This window comes from Fulmarus glacialis, unplaced genomic scaffold (assembly GCF_000690835.1).
Source record: "Fulmarus glacialis isolate BGI_N327 unplaced genomic scaffold, ASM69083v1 scaffold4999, whole genome shotgun sequence".
Classification (NCBI taxonomy): Eukaryota; Metazoa; Chordata; class Aves; order Procellariiformes; family Procellariidae; genus Fulmarus; species Fulmarus glacialis.
The window spans coordinates 101,675-125,930 of NW_009231277.1; the positions used below are offsets into that span (position 1 = coordinate 101,675).

Here is a 24,256-nt window from a genome sequence, read left to right on the forward strand (position 1 = left end):
TTCTATTAGATCCTTTTTTTAAACCCTTTCACTTCTAGACCCCTAAATCTTCTGGTGAAAATTAGTGTTTGACTGAAAGTTGACACAAAGCCAAGGTGCCAAGAGGGTCAGATGCCCTCAACCTATATTGGAATTAGTGTCGTTCATCTGACAGCGACAGAAATACAGATAATTATGAGAGAATTTAGAGTGCCAGACACCCATCTGCAGGGGGGAGAACACAGCATTACCCATGCAGCACTGAAGTGGGATGCACTTCTTAATAATTTGCAGAGAAATTGAAAATCCAGGTCTACAAAGTAGTTTTGAAAATCCCGAGCATCAATTTTTACTAGGTTCCCAAAGGCACAGTTTAAGAGCAATTCCATCCCTCCCACTTCCCCTAGTCTGGAAAAAAATCCCCTTCATTAAAACTAGCAGTAATTTAAATGTTGACCGTTTGTCACTACCATGACTCGGAGAGTGAGCTCTCCCAGGAAGGAGACCCTGTTTTTACCTTTGGAGTTTTCAGACAATACAGTGGTAAGGCTGCCCAGAGGGGCCAGCTCTAGGGCAAAGCAGAGAGGATGGATGCTGATGCCAATGAGGGAGACGATGCAGGGGTGTTGCAGCGAGTGGAGCATGCTGGCCTCCTGGCGAAACTCAGAGAAGTTCTTCATGGCGTCCATGGCTCTCAGGTGTTTCAGCATGGTATCTGGCAAGACACACAAACCCCTTCTCACTTCCCAGCTGAGAAACTAAGTCAGAAATTCTTTGGAAGGTGCTAATCACTGAGCAAATGCTGCAGGAGGAAGGCAGCTTGTGGGGTTGTGCCAACAGCAAGGCTTTAAGTTGCATCCTCATGTTGATGCATGAGCCACTAACAGACATTGGCTATAAGCAGGATATATACGGCTGCCTCAGGAAGCAAGTGCTCCCTTGGTCCTTTAACACCAACCTCGAGTGTGTCTGCCACACTCTGTTCTCGTATACCACCTGGATGATTTTGGAAAACTCCTGCTGTGCTTTTTAAAGCAGGGACTCTGAGAGGGACCCTTCACAGTAATTGTCCTTCTGCCATGGTACACCACAGGCTGCTCAGGCAGGTCTGGTCTTTCCAAAGGTTATTTGTCCCTGGGACAGCAGCTGGCCTCCTCCACAGCTCAGGGGTTCACTGCATCCTTCCCTGACAAGAATGAGGGAAGTGAGGCACTTTCCCCTTTCCTTTGTCCGTGGACTGAGGCTCTGCTGGAAACCTGTGCTCAAAAGCCGGCACGTGCAGTACGAGAGCCTGTCCCTGCCTGGAGGAGCTGGCAGGCTGAGAAGGATTTCCAATTTGCTTTCTGTAGCTGCTGGCACAGATGGAGTAAAAGACTTATTCAAAGGTGGAGACCCACAAGTCCCATGCAAATCCACACTTCTCATTGACAAATAGCTTGGGAACAGGAGATGAAATCTTGCCTCCCACCCCAATCAAGAGCTCTGCCTTGGCACCCTAATAGTCCACCCATTGACCTGCAGGAGAGAAGCTTCCTGCAGTGACCATGACCTTCATCCCTACAAGTGCTTTCGTGAAGGACTCTTTAAGACGTATCCTCCTCCTCCATGGAAACACATCAATTTTGCTATATATTTCAAAGCTGTATTTAAACAGGTGCTGCCAGCACTTCGGAGAGCGAAGGCTCTTTGGTCTTAGCTTGGGATTGCAGGCTGCAAGAGCCGATTCCCGACACCGATTCTGTGTACCGTACCTGCAGCTGAAGTGAGAGAACCTTTGCACTTTTTAATCTGAAATCTCTTCACAGCCACCGGTTTTCCTTGGTATCGTGCCCGATATATAACGGTCCCACTTCCACCCTGGCCAAGAACGTTGTTTTCATTTTCACTGCATTCCAGTTTGCTATTTTCCAGGAACAGTCTGCCAAAAAGAGATTGGGGCTTTTTAATTAAAAGGAAAGTTTCAAAAACACTGTAAATTCATGTTTTTAATGTAATGTCCATTTTCACAAATCCCTAATAGGTTCTTGTCTTATCTACTGAGAGGACTGGATCACCTAAACTACCTTGGTCATCTCAATGTACTCTATGCTGGCTCGTGTACAACAGATTTCTCACCGAAAAAAGTAACTTGGGCAAATAAACAAAAAAGGCTTTTTACTGCAGCAATTTATCCCGTAAGAATCAAGTAGATCTGGAAAGCACATAAGCTCCTTTTCCAAGCAGATGACACAGGCACACGTATTTGTACCATTTCTCTGTATTAACGATTTTTTTGCTTCATTTACCTCCTGTTCCTCTTTCCTCCACTGAGGCAGGACAGGACGTTTATGAACAGCCCCACACTCTGAAACCTGATTATTCAAATCACCTTACTGTTCCCAGGCTGCAATTCATCATTTCCCCACTCTTCCAGAGACTACTTTTACAGCTGTTCACACTTCAAACATCTCCACTTGCCTTGCACCAGTCAAATAAATCTCCAGGAGATAGCACTGTGAGGAGGGCTGTCGTGACGGGTTGATGGGGTGTTTGCCCAGAATACCCTGTAAAATGACCCCAAAAAAGGAACAGGGGCCAGTGGGAGCACAGAAAGCTCTGACAGCAGCCAACAGGACACAGTTTGGTCTAGAGGTCTCATGGCTCTGCATCGGGCACAGAAAGGTCTGAGAGAGTGTGAACCGAAAGAGACATTGGTCTCCTGTCCTGCCTGCTGTCAGGAGGTCTCTTGCTCTACACACTAAGTAATAAGGGGTATAAGACTGATTTAACTGCATCTGGGAATGCAGTTAAGCAGCTTAAAGATTTGGCAGTGCTGCTATGGGTGAGGAAGAGCTGTTTCAGTTGTTCAGGACTGCCACACTACTACAACACATCTAACAGTCTTCAGCCAAGCAGGAGCCTCAACTCAATGTGAATTCTCCAGTGGTGTCTCTGTAAATTCACTCACCTACAGGCTCTTCAAAACTGACGTAGCAGTGCTTCCTTTTGGTTTTGCCGTATTAAAATCTCCTTTCCGGGGTCCCAGAAAGACTCCAACTACAGAAAGCTCTGGCCAAAGTACTGGGCAATGCAGGACAGCTGTGGCTTTAAAAAGGGACTTTCACATTGCACTACAGTGATCTTAAAGGAACCCCCGAAGTGATGACTCAGGTCAGCACACAGCAGTTGTCTAAGCAAGTGTGCTGACCACCAGGAGTGCAGTTTAGGATGAATTGCCAGAGCAGGGATTGAGAGTGGATGAATTTGTTTCCTGTGGTGAGTATGTTTCTCTAGCAGAGATGACTTAGGAAAAAAATTCAACCTAATTACCTAGGTATACTGAAACTTAACCAAAGGCTATCAAATAACATTACCTGGCAGGAAAATCAGTCATGAAAAGCTCTGGGACCAGCTCTTGGAGAGAAACAGGGATGTCAGGGTGGTTAGGACATGTGATGTAGTCCAGTTCAATGGCAGTCAGGACACAGTCCTCCATGTTAAAGTACTGCGCGTCCTCTGCTTTCTCGCCACACTCATCCTCCTCCGGCTTGGAAGCTGCACAGATGTGGCAGGGCACATACTGCTCCATCAGCAATGTGCCATCACTCTCAGTGGCTGTGAGTGCTTCAAAGCAAGCAAGCAAAGAGAAAACAACATAACCCACACAAACTGAGAAGGAACAACAGCTCCTAGTGCATTCAAATGTCTACAGTCATTACCTGGTGCACTGGCTGAAAACGGTCACACTCACAAAAGCAGCAGTTTATTCCAGTGTATTGACTGGAATAAGAAAATAGCTTTTTGCAAAGTACACACAGATAGCAGGGACAGTACTGACGAGACAGGACCGTTGACATAACTTAACAGCTACTCTGCTTTGGTCACAGGTAATGCACAGGCTTGCGAAGAAATATATTCAGGACCAGTAGAAATTAGAAGTATATGAATAAAGCCTTGGAGAGAACCTCCTACTTGCTGAGTGTCTTTATGTGAACTGCATACAGGGATCACTGTGTATGCTAAAGGGCATGACCGTGCAGTAGAAGAATGGCAGCTGCGAGGCTGCCCAGGAGGCCCAACCACGTCTGCTTCGCAAGCTGCCAGATGGCTTCAGGCGGAGAGCAGGCATGGGAACGGGAATGGGAGTGGACTGGGAGGCATGGCTCGCTGCGCTCAGGCTGAGCGCTTCAGGTGCAGGCTAGGAATAAGCACTCACCTGCAGCACCCAAGTTAGGAACGCGGTCACTGTGGGCTCCCTCACGGACAATGTTTTCAGCCCCTCTGGGGGAAATGTGGATTCTACCAAGACTAAGCCTTTGAGAGGTTCACACCTCTCCCACTAACTACAGAGGGATTTTGTGGTGACAGGCTCCGTTAAATGCCTACAATTAGGCAGGGTGAATACAGGCCGTAGCCTCTGAAGTTGTGACTCTTCTCAAGCTTCAGTGATTAACATTATCATTATTTTAATCCAAAGGCAAATAAAATCTTCTTTTATCTTCCTAACATGCAGAACATGAATATGTGAGAGTGCACAACTGTTTCCTCCAGAGAGCCTCCAATTAAGAGATTTTGGCACTGTTTTCCAGACCAGTGTGGGACGGCAAAGAACACTTCAGATTTTGTTTTGGTTTTAAACAAAGTGTATTGGGGTTGCAAACAGCCCGCTGCGTAACAGCGGGATCTGTGCTGATCACAGGAAAAACAACTGCAGGAGTCAAGGAAGTTACCTTGGCACAGAGTCCTTGGTATCATATTCACTCATGCCTGCCACATCACAATTTTATAAATTATAGGGTGTCAGAAATGGTGGGCAAATGCTAATCCCAGCTGATGCCAAAATGAGTTCTGCCATCAAGGGACAGTGCCAGGTAGTTTGGGCCAAATCCCGTCCCTGCTATGAGCACTGGAAGAGTCCCTTGAACTCCTAAAGAAGCAGGTTCTGTTTGAACTGTAATGTTTCACCGCTTACTGTGACTGACGGACTGAAAGTCATAATGTTTACACCAAGGTGTGCTGGCAAATAATCTTGATCTGTCTGCAGGTTAGCAGCTTTTCCCAAACTTTATTGGCTTGAGACTGTCAGCCTGAGGGGTCTTTAATTAACACACAATATTGTGCACCTGGAGAGTTCTGTCAAAGAAGCTTCTGTAACAAGACATAATACTGCACAGAAAATTACAGTAGTTCTCTTACCAGGAAACCACTGATCTATCAAAGAGTTGACATGATCTGTGATGAACGCCATTGCTGAAAAGTCTCTCACTTCTGACTGGCAAATGATTTTAATTCCACCACTTTTTTTCCTTTTCCAGTTCACATCAGAAGACTCGACACTGTGTAAGAAAGCCAAAAGACAGCCGCATGAAGCTTTTGTGAAGTATCAGTGTCAACAAACTTTCTTTCTCGCAGGAAACCCGAGTTACGTAGTAACACATAGTTCACAAATAATCAAAATAAAAAGCAATCTAGCTTTGAGGATGATTTTCAGTTCAGTCTGTTCTGCAAATGACTTTCAGAAGAGAATTCTTGCACAGAAATTCTGGTTGCTCACAATGGGTAAATGCTACAGAAGGTCAGACTCAGAGAAAACTCTGGCCTAAGTGAACCGAGTATGACAGAAATACCCCATACAGAATGATGGAGGGTTAGGAGTTTTAAAAATTGGTAATAAAACTCCAGTGGCCTAATAATAATAATACAACTTCCAAAAACTGTTTGGAAAAGTTTATGAACATAACAATTTTTGTCCAATTCCCACAAAAAAAAAAAAGAGCTTTAATACAAAGAGCTGAGTTCTGTAACTCCCTGAAGTACATGGGGAAATAAGAGTATGACCACCACCATGGTCCAGAATTAAGGATTCCAGCCTGTGATTTGCAATGTCTAGGTCCAAGTCTCTAGGCAGCTGCAGACTGCCTAGATGAACTCAGAAGAGTCACTGTGCCCTTCTGGTCTCCAAACATGAAACAGCACCAGTGGTTCCTCCCTATCTTGCCAGGGAAGAGCAAATGCATCTGCAGATAGTACAAAGATGAAAGTCTTACGTGGCTGCCTACTCTCTGCATTTGCGAAAGAACATGGACAGCAGGTTTTCTCCAGGCTTGCAGCCGGCAGACACTCTGTGTTGGCCAGCTTAAACAAGTTAGCCATAGTCCCTGTTGCACGTAGCCTGATAGCACAGAAGCACCTCCATTGATCTGAATTACTGCCACACAGTGGTGAAGTTTTAGGATTCCGTGGAAAACTCACTAATGTAAGGAAATCTTTGCATATGAAAATGCATGATTTTACACTGCCAGAGTTCTGCTCTGAATATCGCTTTCTGTTTTCAGGACTCTCTAAATTTGTGGCTGCAATAACACATAAGGTTGATATATTCAGAACTGCCAATCAGTTATTCATAATTTTTGTCAGTTGTTACCAGATGAGTTATGTCTACTAGAAGAGCCTCCTCTTCTACTGATGAGTGAGCATATAGCATGAGTCAGGCCCATTCATCTCCATTCAGATGATGTGTTTCATACACTCTATTAGTCCCCTGTCATGCATGCTGCATTACGAACACAAATTACCTAAGATAGCCTCCATCAAAGGTAACGAACAGACCTTCCTGCCAGTAAACAGTGTGAGTCCTTTTGACTCGGAACGTGCTGCAGCGGTTCCTTTGGGTGCCTGTGAAGCTGTAGATGGCCACCTTTTTGTTTCTCGTCTTGGTATTCTTGTTTTCAAAAAGCTGAAACAAGCAGAAAAGCATGAAAATCATTAAATTATTGACATTTCTCATAAAGATGTTGTTTTAATCGAGCAATAAGGTGACTTCTTTTTTTGGCCTTCACAAGTGCTATCATACCTTCTCCATTAAAGAGCGACTTGTGCTTATAAAAAAATTTCGTGATGGAATGAAAACACACGCAGTTAAAATTGATTCTGCAGCAATGGAAATATTTTTCATGCCACTCAAAAAGGAACAATTTCATATCAGTGAACAAAGTTAATTCTATAACTGTGACACTTGTTATATGAATTAAGCATTTGCAAAAGTCTTATAAACCTAAAGAACAGCTAAATGTTCTAGTGAATGATTAAGCCTGCCCTCAGTGTAGAGAGTTAACTTTTCCACCTGTTTCAGTGGGAGGATGATGGCTTTTCTCCAAGACACTTCAAACCAGCAGTTAGAGCAAAATGTATTTTTGTTTTAAAACCAAAGACTTAATCTGCAGAACTCCACTGTACTCATTGCTCTAACGCTTATTTGTCTGCAGATGGGTCTGACGCCTGGGATCCTTTCCATTCACTTCAGTGAGGACTGGATGAGGTCCCTAGTAAAGGTGCTCTAGGGTTATGTAGTGCCCATGAGGATGTAAACAAGGGGTTGCCAAGACAGCCTGTTAAAACAGGTGAAGTTATTACATGGTTTGAGAAGTCTGGAACACAGAGGACCTTCCAAAAACAGGTATCATGTTTTCCATGTTCTGTACATCAATGACAGAACACAGTTTAAATGGATAGCTGTTAACAATACAATAGTACTAAAAATATTTTGCAGGTATTTATTGCGGTTTCCAGCAGGGCTATGTTTTCAGATATAAGCTGCTGCAAAAATATGTCTGTAACAACATCTAAATTCACTTAGCTTTCAGAATCTTACAAACACTACTTTAATGATATGCATACCACTTGCACTAATAGGGTGCCTGCTTGCACTCATTATCCCATTAAGGCAAAAGTCCTGTAATTCTCTTCTCATTTAAACCCATATAGATTCAGACAGCTGACTTTGGTGGAGCTATTCCAGATCTCCACTGGCAAACGATGTGAACAGAGTCTGGCCCAGTGGAATGGTCATGGACAAGAGCCGCAGGCAGAACTCCAATTACTTGTAATTGGAAGATGCTGGAGGTACTGAGACCTTCCAGGGGATCATGTTATAAAGAGGCTGTAGAGAATGCAGGCTTTCCTCCCCAGTGCCAATTTGTTGTTCTAAATGACACCTACTGTGAAAACAGGATCAGATTTTGATTGCAGTCTCTCATCTCTCCCTATTTACTCAAATAATGTTATTGAAGTCTGTGACTGAAGCAAGCTGGATGTGAAGAGACCTTTCTTATATAAGACTTACACTTAGATTGAACAACTACTTTAGCTTTCTTCTTTTGCTTGCAGAGAGATACATTAACCTACCTGGAGGTCCATCTCTGCCAGGCTAATTAACATTCGAGCTATGAATCTTTGCCAAAAGCCAACTGGGACAAAACTCATCTTGAAGACCCTTTGGACTGTGTTCATGGTCTGGTGGCAGAGCCCGTGGATATCTAATGCTGGCTTGGTAGGAAGCAGATGAGGGAGGAGGTAGCTGAAACACATCAAATTCAACAGCTCAGATTTTAGCTACAGCTTGTAACAGTGAGTACATTGTTACTGGATAATAAGGCGATTCAGTCTCCAAAGAGATTTTTAATGGCACAGCCTACTGCATATAAAAAAGCTTTTAGACTAAAGGCGCTGCAGCAATACATGGAGAAATAAATTTACACTATGGAAGCAAGCAGAGGCAAAACAGACATTACATAATTCAGCCAGGGCTATTGGACAGGGCTAAAATTGATGTAATGAGCAGGACATTAGTGTAATCACAACTTAAATGCATTAAAATATAAGAGTCATTAGAACAGCTGTGAAGTTGGGACTCATTTTTTGGTATCTTTACTACTCTGCCCTGGTAGTAAGCAGAGAATTACAGCTGTGCTCCTATGTGGAACAGAAGAAAAATGCAAAAACAACCTACAGCAGCTCAGCTTCAGTAAGCCCACAAGGTGGGGAGAGGAGGTGTCGTGGGAGGTGGCAATGAGGCAGTTACAGGCTCCAGGGACTGGACTGCTCTGGCTCTCATCCCAGTCCCAGAATGAGAGCATTGTATGGGTCAACATGACAGGGTTTCCTGCTGTACCATACTGCAGCTGATGGACTCCCTACCACATCCCTGACAAACTCCTAGGGCAAGAGCTCACTTTGCCAGACTGATGCCAGCAGAGATATCACTTGTCTTGCTCAGTCTCCTACTGCAACCAGGTTATTAGGTTCTTTGCCCAAGTGTGGAGGAGACTCAGTGCTATCCGAGTCTGACCGGTCAGAAGTAACAGAGCTACGCTGGTGCAAAGGACCACAAAGTTTTCAAACCATTTTCAGATCTCCCAGTAAGCACAGAATATTCATTTGTCCTGATCTTTAGTATTTGGGAAGCTAAACCTTTTGGAAGGCTAGAACTGTTGAAAACTATGAGCTTACGGCTTTCAATACCTGCCAATAAATCTCTTGACAGTGATACTCTTCTGTACCAAATACCTTCCAAGATGCCTATACGATCAAAAATCTTATTTGCTTATAAGCAGAAACACTGCTGTTTTATCAGCGTTGAGCCTGAGAAAATGTGTCGGCATCTGGGGCTCATCACTGACGGGCATAATGACAGCAATGAGGCAAATGGCCAAGGGACTTGACCAAAATAACAGTGGCAGGGACTAGACACACAACTAGAACTAATGCTGGGTCCAAATCCAATGCTTTAAGCCTATCACATTTTCTCCTTAGCAGCTGCCGTATTCTGTAAAACCTGAAATATCAGCTCAGAAAAACCAGACATCACTAGACAACAGCTCTCTCCATATGTCACAGTCCATAACATCTGATGACATTTTACATGATCAAATTATCCATTCCATGAAACATCTTTGGAATGTAAAACTGATAAAAATTTCTCTTCACTTATAAATTACAATAAGAATGGTCATACTTTCAACCCTATTTTAACAAGCAGAACAAAGCTAAATTACATGCACCTTAGGCAGAAAAGTGGAGTGCATGAAACTAAAAGTTCTTGCTCTATAAAGGTAGTGGATGCATCATATGACAGCCAATTAATTTTCCTCAGCACATCCAAGAAAGGGTCTAGGAGTATAAGAAGGCCAGTGAGGCCCTTCTGGACCACAACTATATAGTGGATTATAATACAGATGGTGATTCGATGCTCTTGAACAACAGCCAATGCAAATTTTGAAAATATGTGAAACATGCCCCCATCCACCCTTTCAGAACAGAAACTGGCAGCTGCTTTCTCTACTGACTGCACAGAAACCCTATCTGGCAATCTAGACAATAATTGCAGAAGCACAGTAACAAATAACTGCTCTGTGTCTGGCTAGTACATTAAATTAATCCAACCTGCTATAGCTACAGTCTGTCAGTGGGAAGAATATTCTGCTAATGTGGCTTGGATCGCTCTAAAAAAGATTGGGCAGGCCATGAAAAAGCAGTTTCCTTGTTCCCGAGGCACAGACAATGTAATTGCCTTGGAGCAAAATGGCAGATAGCGACAAGGAGTCCAAAAGGCATTCTGGACTAAGCAGAAACATTGCTGCTTTATCTGTGTTAAGCCTGAGAAAATTTGTTGGCATCCGGGACTGGATAAGTGACAGGCATAATGACAGCACAGAGAATGCTGCACTTGTGCTGGCATTCAGAGCTCCCGAGAGGCTCAGGGCAATGCAGCCGTGGTGTCCTGGAAGGGCAAGGAAGTGAAATGCAAATGCCACATCAAAAGTGCAATACAACTATGGTTTCACCGTTAACGCAACAACAGGCTGTCGCCAAGCAGATGGGAGAGAGAAAAATAGCAGGGAACTCTGCCCAGAGGAAAAGAGATCGGGGGGCAGCGGGGAGGAGGACTCATTAACATTTAAAGAGAATGAGGTTTCCTAGACCATTTCTAGAAAAACTATTGATCAACACCTATTGAGGCTAAAAACTAAGAAAATCACATTGCTACTGAAGCTACACTTTCCTGATTTCACTAGAAATAAAATACTACCACTTTCAGGGCTGACATAATTATTGATCACCCAAAGTTTTCTGCCATACTCTGGAGGATCTTTCACTGGAAACAGATGACTCCAGCCCATCTATATTTCAGGCCCGGCAGCCATGAGCCTCACATCCTCTCTCAGCTGCAGCTGTGCCGGCTGAGCGCTTACAGCTTCCACCTGCTCATCGCCACATCCCTGGCGGTGTCACTTGCCCCTCCGTGCTGGTGGCTGAGCCCGTCACCAGCCTCAATGCACCGAGTGGACAAAGACCTGCTTTGGAAAGTTTTCAAACTAGCTTCTTTGGACCAAAGGATGCTCATGCCAGGAAACACATCCCAAGGGATGGGTGCCTTCCATCACACTGTTTAACGCAGTAAAATATTTTCCCACAGCAAGATCTTTGTCAAGACAACCCCTTATAGTGACAAGGCCTGATTAAATGGCCATTTTTCTCCAGCCCGGCTAAGCCCCTCTAATTATCAACATACCTGTTATTGGCCACAGGCAGTGCAATTTCAAACTTGGCCAAGAACTGGAAGTACTGCTCTTCGGTTTGTTCAGTGAAGCCCGTCCCAACCAGCAGCATCCTGAGATCCTCTGCTCTGATGACTCCATTCTTAGCTACAGACTTGGAGCTCTTGATGTTGAAAATCCTCTGTAGACACTCTGAGAGCCAGACGGGGTCAAGGAAATAGAGGTTTCTCAGGCCATGGCTCGTGTCTGGGAAGTGCAGTAGTGTACCCGTTTCTATGAGAAAATTAATCGCTGCAAAAAATAAAAATGAAGAATTGTAGATTATCAATAGATCAGCATTAGGACACCACAGTGCAGATGAATAAGATTACAAGGCAGTCTGTGCAGTTTTATGCATACCAGATACAGGCAGCACGTAGCCAAGCCAAGAAAATACCATTTATCTGAGGAGTGCTGCTATCTGGCACTCCACTTGTAAAACCCACATCTCACCACTTTACAGTCAGTATTTATGTTCCCATCCCACCTCCCCTTTACCCTCCTCCTGCCGTTCTCACAGGGAAGGGCTCTTCCTGGCTCCTGCAGAGCAAGGCCTCTGTAGAGATCACAAGACTGGGGCCCTTCGGAGAAGACAGCCTTGAAACTATGGCAACCCTCATTCTTCACAGAGCAGAAACAAAATCAGACAAAGCTTGTAAAAAAAAAAAAAAATTCAGTAGCCTCAGACCATCCTAGAAACTTCCCAGCCCTCTCCCCAAAGCCCCATTACTAATTTTATATCTCACCAATTTCCAAAGTGACCTCTACACAGGTGTAGAGCACTCTAACTGTTTTTTTGCACAGCAGTTATCTGGTGGGCTTTTCCCTTCCCCCCTTTTTTATTCATGGAACATTTCAATTGGTCACACATATTGATTTCCAAGAAATTACTGGTCTGCTCTGACCTACCAGTTTGCAAGTCTTCGTAGTCTTTGATATCATTTCCAGGGGTTTGCTCAATGATCAGTTCTATTTGTCTGTCTGTTAAATACTGTACATCATCGTTCTGACTTCTTCTATACTGTTCTGCAAGGACAGCTTCTTGAAGGCTAAGGTAACTTCTTGGTATCTGCAAGCCACACGAGAAAAATAGCAGGATCAATATCAGACAGCAATGACTTTGCTGGAGATGAACTGTCTAAGCCATCTCCCCTTTACAGGGATCTTATAGTGCTGTCTTTTCCCAAAGCCAGACAGCCATCTTATATACTTCACGTCTCCTGCATCAGCAGTAACTCCTAAAGTAACTCCCAGTCCCAAACCAAGCCCCCCAAAAGCCCCCCTTTGGTAAGGATCACCACTAGAAAGCACAGTTCTCACCAATCTCCCTGCAAGTTTCTGTGAGCAAATTGAGCTGCCGACATCCTTCATGTTGCAAGTGACATGAAAAATCAGCTGTCGGAGTCCATCGAGGCCTTCCAGAGTCTTACATGAGAGCTCACTGCAAAAGTCATCAAGGGTGAAGATTATCAAACCTTATCAGCACACTGGCTTCCTTTCCGGGCTCACTTTCTCTTATCAGTGACTTTAAATTTCCCCTGTCAGATGAATGGGAGGAAGGCTGTCAGTGAGCATTTTTAGCTTTGGAGAAAAATACGAAGAAGCCTGGAAAGGATATATTAGGCCAACCTCTGCTCTGCCGGCTTCATTCACTGTGCACTGCTCTTCTATACCCTATGCACCGTGATCTCTGGGGACTTCCCTGGCAGACTGACCGAAGTCATCACCTTTTTCCCCTTCAGTGCTGCACACATCCTGGAAGGGACTGCAGGAAGGAGGAAAACATTGTGCTCCGGCAATCGCTAGAGACGAGTCCAGTTCTCCCCGCCGCAGATCAAAGAGGCATGATGATGACTACCAGACACCTTTTCCCACCCTCATTCCGGCCCTTGCTCAGCTGGATCCTGTGATCTGGGAATTGATGCTTAGATCCTAAAGGCTGGCCTTCATCATCTCTTTAACAGCAAAAAACCTGCTCTCTCCAGCTCCTACTATTTTTGGCCTTTTTGCGGGCTGGGTAAGAACGGTTGTCTTCCACTTTCCCCAACAAAGGGTCTTTCTAACTGATCTTACACATGTTCCTGTGGCAGACAGAGAATCCTTTTCTAAAGCAATATGCTTTATCTTAAACCTCAGCCGTCAGCGGCGCTGGGAAGCATGCACTGATAAAAGCACCCAGGCTTTCACAACACACACTCCTCACACTCCTCCAGATGCCTGGAACACTGCTCAGAGGAGCCCCATCCAGGTGGACGTTGGGGTGTGAAGGAGAGGCATGGGAGGGAGGAGGTATGAAATCAGGCACAACTCTGACTGGAAGGAAATGCAAGGGGAAAGGAAGGTAAAGAAGGGGAACGTGCGGGATGTGGGGCAGGGTGAAAGAAAGTCCCCTTAAGAAAGAATGATTGAGATCACGGTAGGATGCTCTGTGGTGATGGTAAAAGAGGCTTGAGGAGACCAAAGCACAAAGCTTTCTCCTTCTCACTGTGGGTCTCTGTGATTCACACTGGGCCCCTTCTACTCCTCCTAACGGGAAAGAGCCAGCTGGGATGCCCGACGCAGCGCTTGTGTCTGCAGAACCGTGTGGGAGGTCTCCTAATGGCTTTGCCAGGCAGCAGATGCAAAGCGCTGGGGACATTGCAGCGCCCTTCTTTACTTGCCAGCCGCCACCTGCTCTTGCCCCAGGCGTTGGCGATTTCACACTGTTTGGTACCAGCCTCCTGCGTCCATACTCCCCCCGTGCTGTGCACTCCCTTGGCTGACAGACCCGCTTCCTTCCTAGCCAGAGAAGCCTCCTCTCCCCAAGGGCATTCTCCGTCAGCCGAAGGGAGAGAGCAGCGTCAGACTCCATGGCCTGACTGACACCGATCTTCCAGACAGCACCACCCCTCCTTTATCACACCGGAGAACTTGGATGGCACAGGTTTGGACTGCCAGGGGCTCAGGGGGCTGACCCACTCCTCGCCCTGCCAACACTGCCACGTGAGCTGCGTTCTCGCGTCAGGTAGCAAGAGGTTCCCACGCAGCCTCCCCTTAACAAAGCCCACAGCACCCACCCTGTAACGGTCATGCTCTCAAGGTTTGCAGCATTAATTACTCAATCTGTACCTTCTCTCCTTGTGACTAATAAACTGTATCACCATTTAATGGTGAGAAACCTGAGCGGAGCAGGAGTGCTAAAACACGCTGGCCAAGGTCATGACTTTGCAGCTTCCAGCTCTCAGACCCATGATCAGACCTCTTAGCAACACTGAACTTCTCTCTGATTATACTATATTATCTCAGTCAAAAATAGATGAAATGCAATGCTGACGAGTCTTTAAATCAGTTCCGTTGCCAAGGAGATCAAGTATTACAAAATTGTTTAAAGTGACATAAAATAGAGTGACTGAGCTTCATAAAGACAGAATTACTTACTGTAGGTGCTTGAATGTGATATCTGGGAAGCCGGTTGCTCTGGATCCAGAGGGAGAGCGACAAAGAGCCAAGACATATGCCCTCAGAGTTGCTATCCTCTCAACGCGGAATTTAGTTTCAATTAAATCAAGGTGTGTTCCAACCACTAACACCGCTGAATTTGGAGCTTTGGCCTGTAACAGAAAACACTGACGATGATCTCATCCAGATTATGTTGTGGTAAATTCAGTGAGGACATGTGAAAAGTATAATATTTAAGAGGAGGTAGTCATATACATTAATAAAATGGAATATATATATAAAATAGAGGCAACCTGTCGTGGCAGCTTGACAACGGCAACAAGTGATCTGGGTATTACAGAAGTTCTCCTGCAGAATATGGCTTAATTATCTGCTACTGCAGAGCAGGAAACTGTCAGTTTGGGTTTATTACATCAGGGCTTAACATAAAGGGAGTTGCCATGTGGTATTAAGTTGCTACGAGTCAGCTAAATGACGGGAACTATGTCTGCCCAGACAAAGGAAAAGAAGTTAGCTTAACCTGGAGCTAGAAGATCTGACTTTGATATCCTGAAAAAGGCCAGTTACGCTCCAGAATGGCTACCCAGGGAAGTTACACAAACTTTTTCACTGGAGGTATATGGAGAGGTGAGATAAACTGTTAGAAATGTCTGAATCTACTTAATCCTGAATCAATGCAAAGGAATGGATTAGATGATCTCGTGGTTTCTTCCAACCTTTCCATATTCTATTACAGGACTGGAACTTACCCTGATTTCAGGGAACACGCTGCCAAATACGATGGGATTGCACAGGCTTAAGCAGGAATCAGCCTGCCGATCCAAACGATTTTGACCACAGAGGGAAATTTAGATGCAGAAATATATGCTTATTTGCAGTCAATCCATTTCTCTCTGCAATGCCCACTGAAATCTCAAACCTGAATGACACCAAACTCGAACCCTGTGCAGACACAGGAGTGATGGCTGTACCAAGTCGGACCAAAGGGCCCACTTGGCCCAATATTCTGCCTGGAGGCTAATGAAGAGTATAGGCACAGGGTAAGCATATAGAGATTTTCCCTGGTGTATTCTCCCAGTATCCAGCAGCCTGCAGCTCACCAACTTCCTCAGAGCATGAGACGGTATCTCTGAACTAATAGCACTTGATTTTTCTTCCACCAGTCTGTTTTTTCAACTTCTGACACCTGCAGCACATTGTAGTCCCAATAAATTCCACAGGTTAGCTATCTGTTGTGTTTAGGATACTTTCTATTGCTTGTTTCAAAGCTTCCATCTCATTATTTCATTTGATCTCTCCTAATTCTCCTATTGCAAAAGATCATGAACAAAGACTCCCTTGTGGTTTTCTCCTTACCCCTGGTAAGTCTGTATGCAGCCCTCCTTATTTGCCTTTCCCAAGCTGAAGAGGCCTAATCTATTTAATTACTGTGCACTCAGAAACTTTTCCACACTTTTAACCGTCATGTTCATCTTTCTCTGTATCTTTTCTGATGCTACTATGTGCTTGCTGGGATGTATTAAGGACACAGGCACATCACACATTTTTGAAATATCGTAATTATGCTTTTGGCTTTGTTATCTAGTTTGGGTTTTTGATTGCTGCTGACCATTAAGCTAATATTTTTGTAACATCAAGATGATTCTTTTTTGAGAGACACTAGCTTAGAGCCCATTTAAAAAAAAATTATGAACATGGTATTATAAAAATTAATCAACACCGATGAACTCACTGCAGCTCTAAGTCTCAGCTGAGAGCTGTCCGGGAGATACTCTCTAGCTTACCTGAATCTAAAGTGTTAAAAATATAACCTCAAGACTAATGTGTGTCTAACCCACACAAGAAAGAAAATGCTTCAAACCCCCCTCGGAGCACAGTGTGGTCAAACACTAATTCCAAAATAAGTATGTTCAGCCTCACTTAGCAAGGGTTTATAAATCAGCTTTTGTTTCATTCTCTGATGTGTGTGAGGGAGAACAAAGCAAATGATAAATTTAAACCATTAAATATAGCAATACGCCTACAGCGTAATGGAAAATTAATTCCAAAAGCTATGCAAAATTCATAGCTTGCGGATTTTTTAAAAGCAGACCAAAAAGAATCTGTAATATCGTGTATCTGTGTGCTGAGCTACTACTTGATAAATAGATACCCCAGAGTCCACCAGTGACTTCTTACCTCAATGTTCAGCAACCAGAACTGTAAGTTTGCCACAGCTTCTTCCCCCAGTGCCAAGTTCCATACCACTATGTACAATGCTTTGTCTGTGAAGAAACACTGATTGACTGTAGACATGCTTGCTGGGCCTCCAATATCCCAGACATTGAACTCCACTGAATCAACCTACTTAGACAAAGAGAAGTGTTCAAATCAAACGGTTGCAGTAAATCACAGGGAGATAATAGCTGAAGTATAAACCTACGCCTGCATAATGTATGACACAAGAAGGGTTTCAATGTCGTAATTGTGCCTCCAGGAAAGAAAAATCAACAAGCAATTGTTAAGCATGGCTACCACTTCCCCACAGGAAATCAAGACTAATTACTTGCTGCTAAAACGATAGAGGTGCCCTTGATGCTGGTAAATCTCCAGTTAATGCTGTGGATTCTCCAGTACAAACAAGGGTCTCATTCTGAGCCCTGTATTTCACTGCATCTTGAATAGAAACTGTTTCATCCTTGTCTGCGCCACGCTCGACAGGACTGTTCAAGCTACTTATCTGCCACTGCTATGGGGAAGAGGAAACCCCCCGCTGAAATCACTTCCACTGAGCTCAGCCCTAACTGAGCCAAAGAGAATATAGATGCTCAGGAGATGGGAAACTTCTCAAGCCTTTCATAAACAGCTCCTGCACGTTGCTCAGAGGCTTCTGACACGTGTGTCACACCAGAGATGGGCCAGAATTACGGCTACTGTAAATCAGACTCACTGATTTTCAGGGGAATGTGTGAATGGGGGCTTCTCTAGCCCTGTCTCTCTTCCAAGTATCTCAGCATCCATTCCTCCGTGCAGCCCCACAACAGCACTAAGAGGGAGCGTGGCTCTCCGCTTAAATGGTATTCAGGCTCCCAGCTGCAGTAGGAAGCACTCACATACCTTGGAGGCTCTGTCCCTAAATCACTTGGCCCTGCCTGTGACTGAGCAGGAAACCAAACCCTGCTCCAGCCACCATCCTCAGAGCATCATGTAACACCGAGTGGGCTCTGTTTACTGGTCCAGGTCCAAGTACTGACTGATCCCACATGACAAGCTACCCTACGAGACTTCAGCAAGGAGCTAAGTATCTTGGTAGGGCTCTGATCTCCTAGCATAGTCTCAGTTTGAAGTTTCCCAGAAACAGCTGGAAGAACTTCCATATTGTTTAAACGACGCCCTAACTAGCACCAGGACTGCTTTGTTCATCCAAAAGACCTTCAGCTGCGGGTGCTTGTATGGAGAGACAGAGACTCAGAGGTAGGAACAAAAGCCCATTCAGCATCTTGATCCCACTCCAGGTCTCTGATGCTGTCTAGGTTTTTATTTTATTCAATTGCTCTTCAACACAAAATGCACAAATCCCTTCTCCCACCAAAGTCTTCTCTTTAAAGAGTCAGGCTGTGCTTGCTCTTTTTCCTTCTGTCTCTGGCCTGGCACTCTTCACTGTAGAATAGCTGAACTCAGCAGGCTCCTCCACCCCTTCCAAAACAGTCTGGTGGTCATGGCTCTCATCCGGGAAGGGAGAGCCATGCGTTTGCACACCCTCAGCTCTGACAAGACCTCAGGACCAATTATGCATGCTCTAATCCCTGTGTTACTACGCAGGCGGTGGACAGGGCCACCTACAAATGCTTGAATGAATTCAATGCTGTCCAAATGAGTTCAGTATGGGTTGACACACTCCCTGAATGAGCCAACTGAGATTTGGGTGTTTAAGGTATGCCTTAGACATCCCTGGATCACACCAGAGGTCAGGCATCCTACCTTCCACCCACCTTCCCCACCAGGACAGTTCTGATATCAAGGGAGTCCAGCTTTAGGTACTGATGTCCCATTTTCTCACCCCAAATGAAAGGACAATCTGCTTTAGAGAAGCTGATTTAAAACATTCTCTCAGAATCAGTGTCCAAAAACCACCCGAGCTGGGAGAGCCAGAATGGCTCTCTCTCTTTAGGATGCAAAGTTGAGTACTCAGGAGAACAGAACTGTCCTCTAGTACCAACTGGATATGAAACACAGGAATTGTTATGGGTCTAAAAACATGTCATTTGCGAGGTCTGGCTCACAGGTAATGGAAACCGTTCTTTGTAAAAAGACAGGCAATTTTAGCCTGAAAGGGACACTGCAGGGCCCAAACATCCCACTGGGGCTAAGAACCTTCGATTGTTTTTCACCTTTGCCTTGTGTCCCACTGGCTTGGGGAGCTCCCACTTTGTTGTACGTATGGTGGCATCGCTGTGCATTATCTGAGGGACTTTTCCTGTCTGTAGGATCTCAATCAGCGTCGACTTTCCCTGTCGTGGAGGACCGATGATGATCATCTTCATTAGCTTACACTTTTCTGCTTTGCGCAGCTGTGCTCGTAAGTATGCCAGCACTGTTTTAGGGCCTATGGGGGGGAAGTGAACAGGCTTTATCTGTGGTTAGCAGTTACAAATGTACATATGTACAGCAGGACTGCACAAAACCTACTGCTGCAGACACATCAGCTGAATTAATATTTTCCCTGCAGTTTCGCTGTGGGCTGAGACAACCCAGAGAATAAACAAAGAAACCTCCAGTGGACAAACCTGAGACAGAGACTCCAGAAAAAGGTCACTGCTCTGAGACTCTACAATGGAGTACATTGAAGAAACAAATGCTGTGACTCGTATGCTTCAGAAGCTCAAAGGAAACATAAAATACTAATTTAGTATCGGAAAATACTCAGTTTTTCCTTCTACTTTTATGTTTCCAGTTAAAATTAGATTTAGGCTTCAACAGTGTGCTGGAGAAGGAATAATTCCTAATAACTTTGTTCCCGCAGGATTTTCTAATTAAAACACACAAAAAAGAAGACAGTATTGTAATAGATCCAAAAACCTAGCAGTTAACAATAAAGTCACTTCAATGTGACTGCGACTGCTGGTCCTAAACACTTCAGTCTTTAGAAAGACCGTCTAAATACCCTAAAATATACACATTCAGGAAGCAAGCCATGGAATTTATCCGGCATGTATATTGCAAATGAAATATGACATTTATAAGTTGTCATTTTAACATGTGATCTATCTTAAATTGATCGTATAGCCACAGCTTAGCACTGACTATCAAATTTGCAAATTTTTAGGAGGTTTCCCTATGCAATTCCAGTTAACCGCAATAAGGGCTTGGGCGTACACTGTCTGTTCCCATTCAGGACCACTAAAAGGAAGCAATTTTCATTATATGTTCAGTCAATTTAATAAAGAACACACAGGATCAGCCTTACCCTCTTTTCTGATCTCTGCAGGAATGTTACTGATATTTAGTTCCTCGATATCCAGCTGCCAGAGATTAGCCAGCTGTCCAAGTTCTGGAGGAAGCTCTCGGATACCAGGGTTACTGTACAAAAACAAATAAGTCTACCAACAACCAGGCTTTGTGTGTAAGTAGCTGCTCTCACGGACTCTCAGATTACACTATTCTCTCCTTGCAGAAATCTTCCATTAACATTTTAATAAGACTACTCAGCACTTTAATAGTAATTTCTATCCTAAAAGTGATGTATAACCTAAATTCATCCTCTGAGGCAGACAAGTGTAATCATCTTTCCTGGATAGTTGAGGAAATAAAGGCAAAAATGATGAGTTACTGACTCTAACGCTATAGAAGCTGACAGCAAAAAGCCAGAATGAACTAGAGGCACATTAGATTCCCAGGCCTGTGTTCAAAGCATTAGATCATCTTCCCTAATTCAAAAGGCTGGCCTCCTCCCTATCTAAAGCAAATGATGGGCACAGTTCTAACAAGAGACTGACTATTTCCAGCTTTTTGACTTCAAAAGCACTGGACATCTGGGGTGGGGCTCCACAGAAGACTGGTCACTAAAACAACATGGAAATAATACTGCATAGCTTTTCCAGGACACGGACTTACTTTCCTAAATAAAGTTCTGTTAAACCTTTCAGAAGGCAAACGGACTGTGGGACAGAGTCCAGCTGATTGTCATTCAGATAAAGGACTTCCAGAGAATCACTCAGAAATGCTGGAAACTCCAAAAAAGGACCTGGAACAAGACAGAAAACAAAATGCACCTTTAAAAAAACAGGCTCCAAGGCTCTGAACCAAAAGCCTTCACCTTAACTTTGTAGGCAGGACATGAGGTCATGTTCTTTGGCAGGAACCACCATGAAGCAACAGCAGAAAAGCAAACGGCCTTCAATGGCAATCAAATATCAATGCTCACATCTCAATTTTTTAAAATCATGGTGATTCGCATGTTTGAAGGTGACAGTCTCCAGGACTTCTGGGGTGCTGAGGGAGGAACTCCAGGCCTGCCAAGATGACTATTCGTCAGAGGACGAGTAGCATTATATTTCTCGCTGTTGAATAGCTGGTAATACCTTGTGAACTGCCCCTATTCCAGCCTAACAGCTGGCAGTGAAAGGGCATACCAAGGGCACAAGTGGTTCTCAACATGTTTTTTCCATGTTGCCTGAGAAAAGCCAGAAGCCAGTCAGAATTTATGTTCAGGCCCCCACGTTGCATCCTGGAACAATTTATGGTGAATCAAAGTCAATAACAACAAAGAAGAAAACCCAAACTGCAGCTGACAGACTGCTAACCTATGTTGCCTCTAAAACACTGCTCACATTTGCCCTTCTGTTCTGTTTTAGGCTGCAAGGTCTCAGGGCACTTCAGACTTCCTACAGGTCTGAGCAGCAACTAGCGTAACCCAAGCAATAATAGCAACAACTGCATGGCTGGGTTGCTGCTGCTGGAGAGGTTCAAACAAAGGGAAATTCAGCTGGTTCCAAAGAGCATCATTTCACTCCACAAATTACTCCCGGGATAGCGGCATGAAAAGATGCCATGAATTGTGTTGCTCTCTTAAGAGTGTCACATGTATCTACCAAGAAGCATCCTGAAGTCAAGGAAAACTAGGCCACACAGGGACAAGCAGATTCTGAGTCTCTGATTAGGAAAGTACAACCAGCACCATCTGCTGCCTCCACGGTCAATAAAAGCAACTCCCTGAGATGTGAGACACACCCTTCCTCAAGGATAGGACAGTTGCACTTCCACCAAGATCATCGTCTCTTACAGAGAAGACTTGAGAAACTGCAATTAGACTTAACCGAAAAAGAAAAAAAAAGAAAAAAGAAAATGGAAGAGGTTTTCTCAGGAGAAAATTCCCCAGTTCTAATATTAACAGCATTTCAAGCCTGAGCTATGATCAGAAAAGGAGTAAGATAGAGTGCCACTGTCTGCAGGGGTGTTTTATATACGTGACAGGACTGTCTAGTGTGGGCAGGGTGTCACAGTCCGCCTTTGAGTTTTCAAATAAAAAAACATCTTTGGGATTATTTTAGGAGAACAGCAGGCTTATTCATGGATTCAATTCACTTCCTTTCCGGCTCATCGCTGGACTTAAACTTTTCATTGTTCCCTTCAGTACGCACCTAGGCACAGACAGATTTAGGTCCCTCTTGGACACGAAGGAGCAAACACCTAAAATAGTAGCAATACTCTCAATTCACCAAAGAGTCCCAGGTGGAAAGGAGTGTACCATATTGGAAGCAAACTCGAGGTGTTTATGAATTGTAATTATTTATTCATGAGTTATTTATGATTTCTCTGGCTTGAGCACAAATTTTCTTTTAAAGAACTGTAGAAAAATTAAAACAAATCCCATCTTGAAAATATATTTTTGGATGAGTAAACGCCACCAACACCACATGCATGTGCAAGAAGTTATTCTGAGATTTATCAATCAAGTATAGTGAGCATCCATAAATTATTCCTTTTAAATAATCTAGACTTAAGTAAATAGCTTTGTTGGTAAAATCATATGAAAACCTGCCCCCCACCTTGCTAGGAGACTTCTGTCAGCAGCTGATGTACTCCAGCTTCTGTTTTCTCTTCATGTTCTTTAAATTCTTGCCCACATACTCTAGTCTCACCAAGCTATACTTGGCAGAGGAACAGAGAGAAAAAGATGAGCTGGCTTTGCTCTGCCTCTGTGGCTATTCAACTGTGGCACCAGCCAGGTGGGCTACTCCGCACCCTCCTGCAACCTGAGGCAACCTCAGGCAGCTCGAAGTTGCACCAGGGTATTACGTGCCAAGGCTTTTCAAATGCAGAGTTCATCCTCTCCTCCTTTATGTAGAGGGGTTATGCTGGGTTTGCAGCATGTAGAAATTTCCATTAGGACAGCAATTCCCTTTTATAGCTGGTTTTAGCTGCCTTTGCCCGCTGCTCCTGCCCTTCTCTCCCCATTGGGAAATGCTGCTGTGGCACTTCACAGAGAAGCTCTGAGGATATGTCAGACTCCACAGATTCACAAGATTCAGACTCCTTTTCCAATTCTTCTGTGTTCAGGATTTCACCAATGTCACAGCATTTCTGTTTCCATTTCCTACTTGCAAAACAGTGCAGACCAACCCTTTCTCTTCCTTAGGGTGCAGATACAGGACTTGCTGCACAGCAGCCTCTACTTCCACTGACAGAAAAATAAGGTAGGATTAGCCTTGCCTGGAGGTCCGGGTAGAGCCTCCGCCTCTCAGATGAGCAGACTGGAGGTAGGACCTCCAGTCCTAACCTATAGCTATGGCTGTACTTGGTGCATTTACCAATTTTACCTATTCACGTTGACCTGAGATTATGCACAATTTTCAGGAGAACTGAGGAAAGCATTTGCTGCAGGAGGGCCTCTCCCTCCCGTGAGCAGCTGAGGGCTGCTCAGATGTGCGTCATGAAGACGCCAGCTCTATTCCATTCTGAGATTTGCAAAAAATGCTTTAGAGCAAGCCATTCTTCAGGCAGCCAAGAATGAGAAAACTCTCCAAGTGCTTTAAAATAAAACAAACAAAAAGAAATGAGATGAATCCCACAGAGAGCAGAAAGGAGTGCAAATATCTTTAGATATTCCTTTGTTCTCTCTGGGATTTCACGTGCACTAATCCAGAACATCTTTTCTGCTCTGCCCCAAACTGTGGGTGCAAACCACAGAGACAGGGGAAAACATGCAGTTTACAAATTCAGCAACAGAAACAATCCTAAGAGTAATAAGACTAATTATGGGTTAATTTCCTTTCAACATACCAGTTAGTACTCTGGCTAAAAAGAATGAAAAGGAAAAAAGCTCAGTGAAAGAAACAGGTTTCACTCATTCTTCATCTTTCTATATTGATGATACCAACCAGCTGCACCATTTCTTTAGAAACATTTTATCTAAACATATTTCCTCTTAATTTAAATGCTGTTGCACTTCAAATTGCAGATGAATTCACACTGATTTCCCTCCAACCTAACTCCACAGATTCCTG

The 24,256-nt window shown here is 44.2% G+C and overlaps 1 protein-coding gene across 1 annotated transcript in view; it reads right to left on the bottom strand.

The window, feature by feature from the left end:
* Window positions 1-24,256, bottom strand: part of LRRK1 (leucine-rich repeat kinase 1) — a 76,803-nt gene that overhangs the window by 13,651 nt on the left and 38,896 nt on the right. The window contains exons 12-25 of the mRNA XM_009584494.1: window positions 20,865-20,994; window positions 20,218-20,330; window positions 19,142-19,356; window positions 16,950-17,114; window positions 14,751-14,923; window positions 12,654-12,774; window positions 12,243-12,402; window positions 11,309-11,585; window positions 8,143-8,314; window positions 6,534-6,694; window positions 5,155-5,294; window positions 3,333-3,582; window positions 1,731-1,897; window positions 497-694 (exon numbers count right to left, since the gene is read on the bottom strand). Coding sequence (XP_009582789.1) covers window positions 497-694; window positions 1,731-1,897; window positions 3,333-3,582; window positions 5,155-5,294; window positions 6,534-6,694; window positions 8,143-8,314; window positions 11,309-11,585; window positions 12,243-12,402; window positions 12,654-12,774; window positions 14,751-14,923; window positions 16,950-17,114; window positions 19,142-19,356; window positions 20,218-20,330; window positions 20,865-20,994 — 2,442 coding nt within the window. The remainder of the gene's footprint in view (window positions 1-496; window positions 695-1,730; window positions 1,898-3,332; window positions 3,583-5,154; window positions 5,295-6,533; window positions 6,695-8,142; window positions 8,315-11,308; window positions 11,586-12,242; window positions 12,403-12,653; window positions 12,775-14,750; window positions 14,924-16,949; window positions 17,115-19,141; window positions 19,357-20,217; window positions 20,331-20,864; window positions 20,995-24,256) is intronic.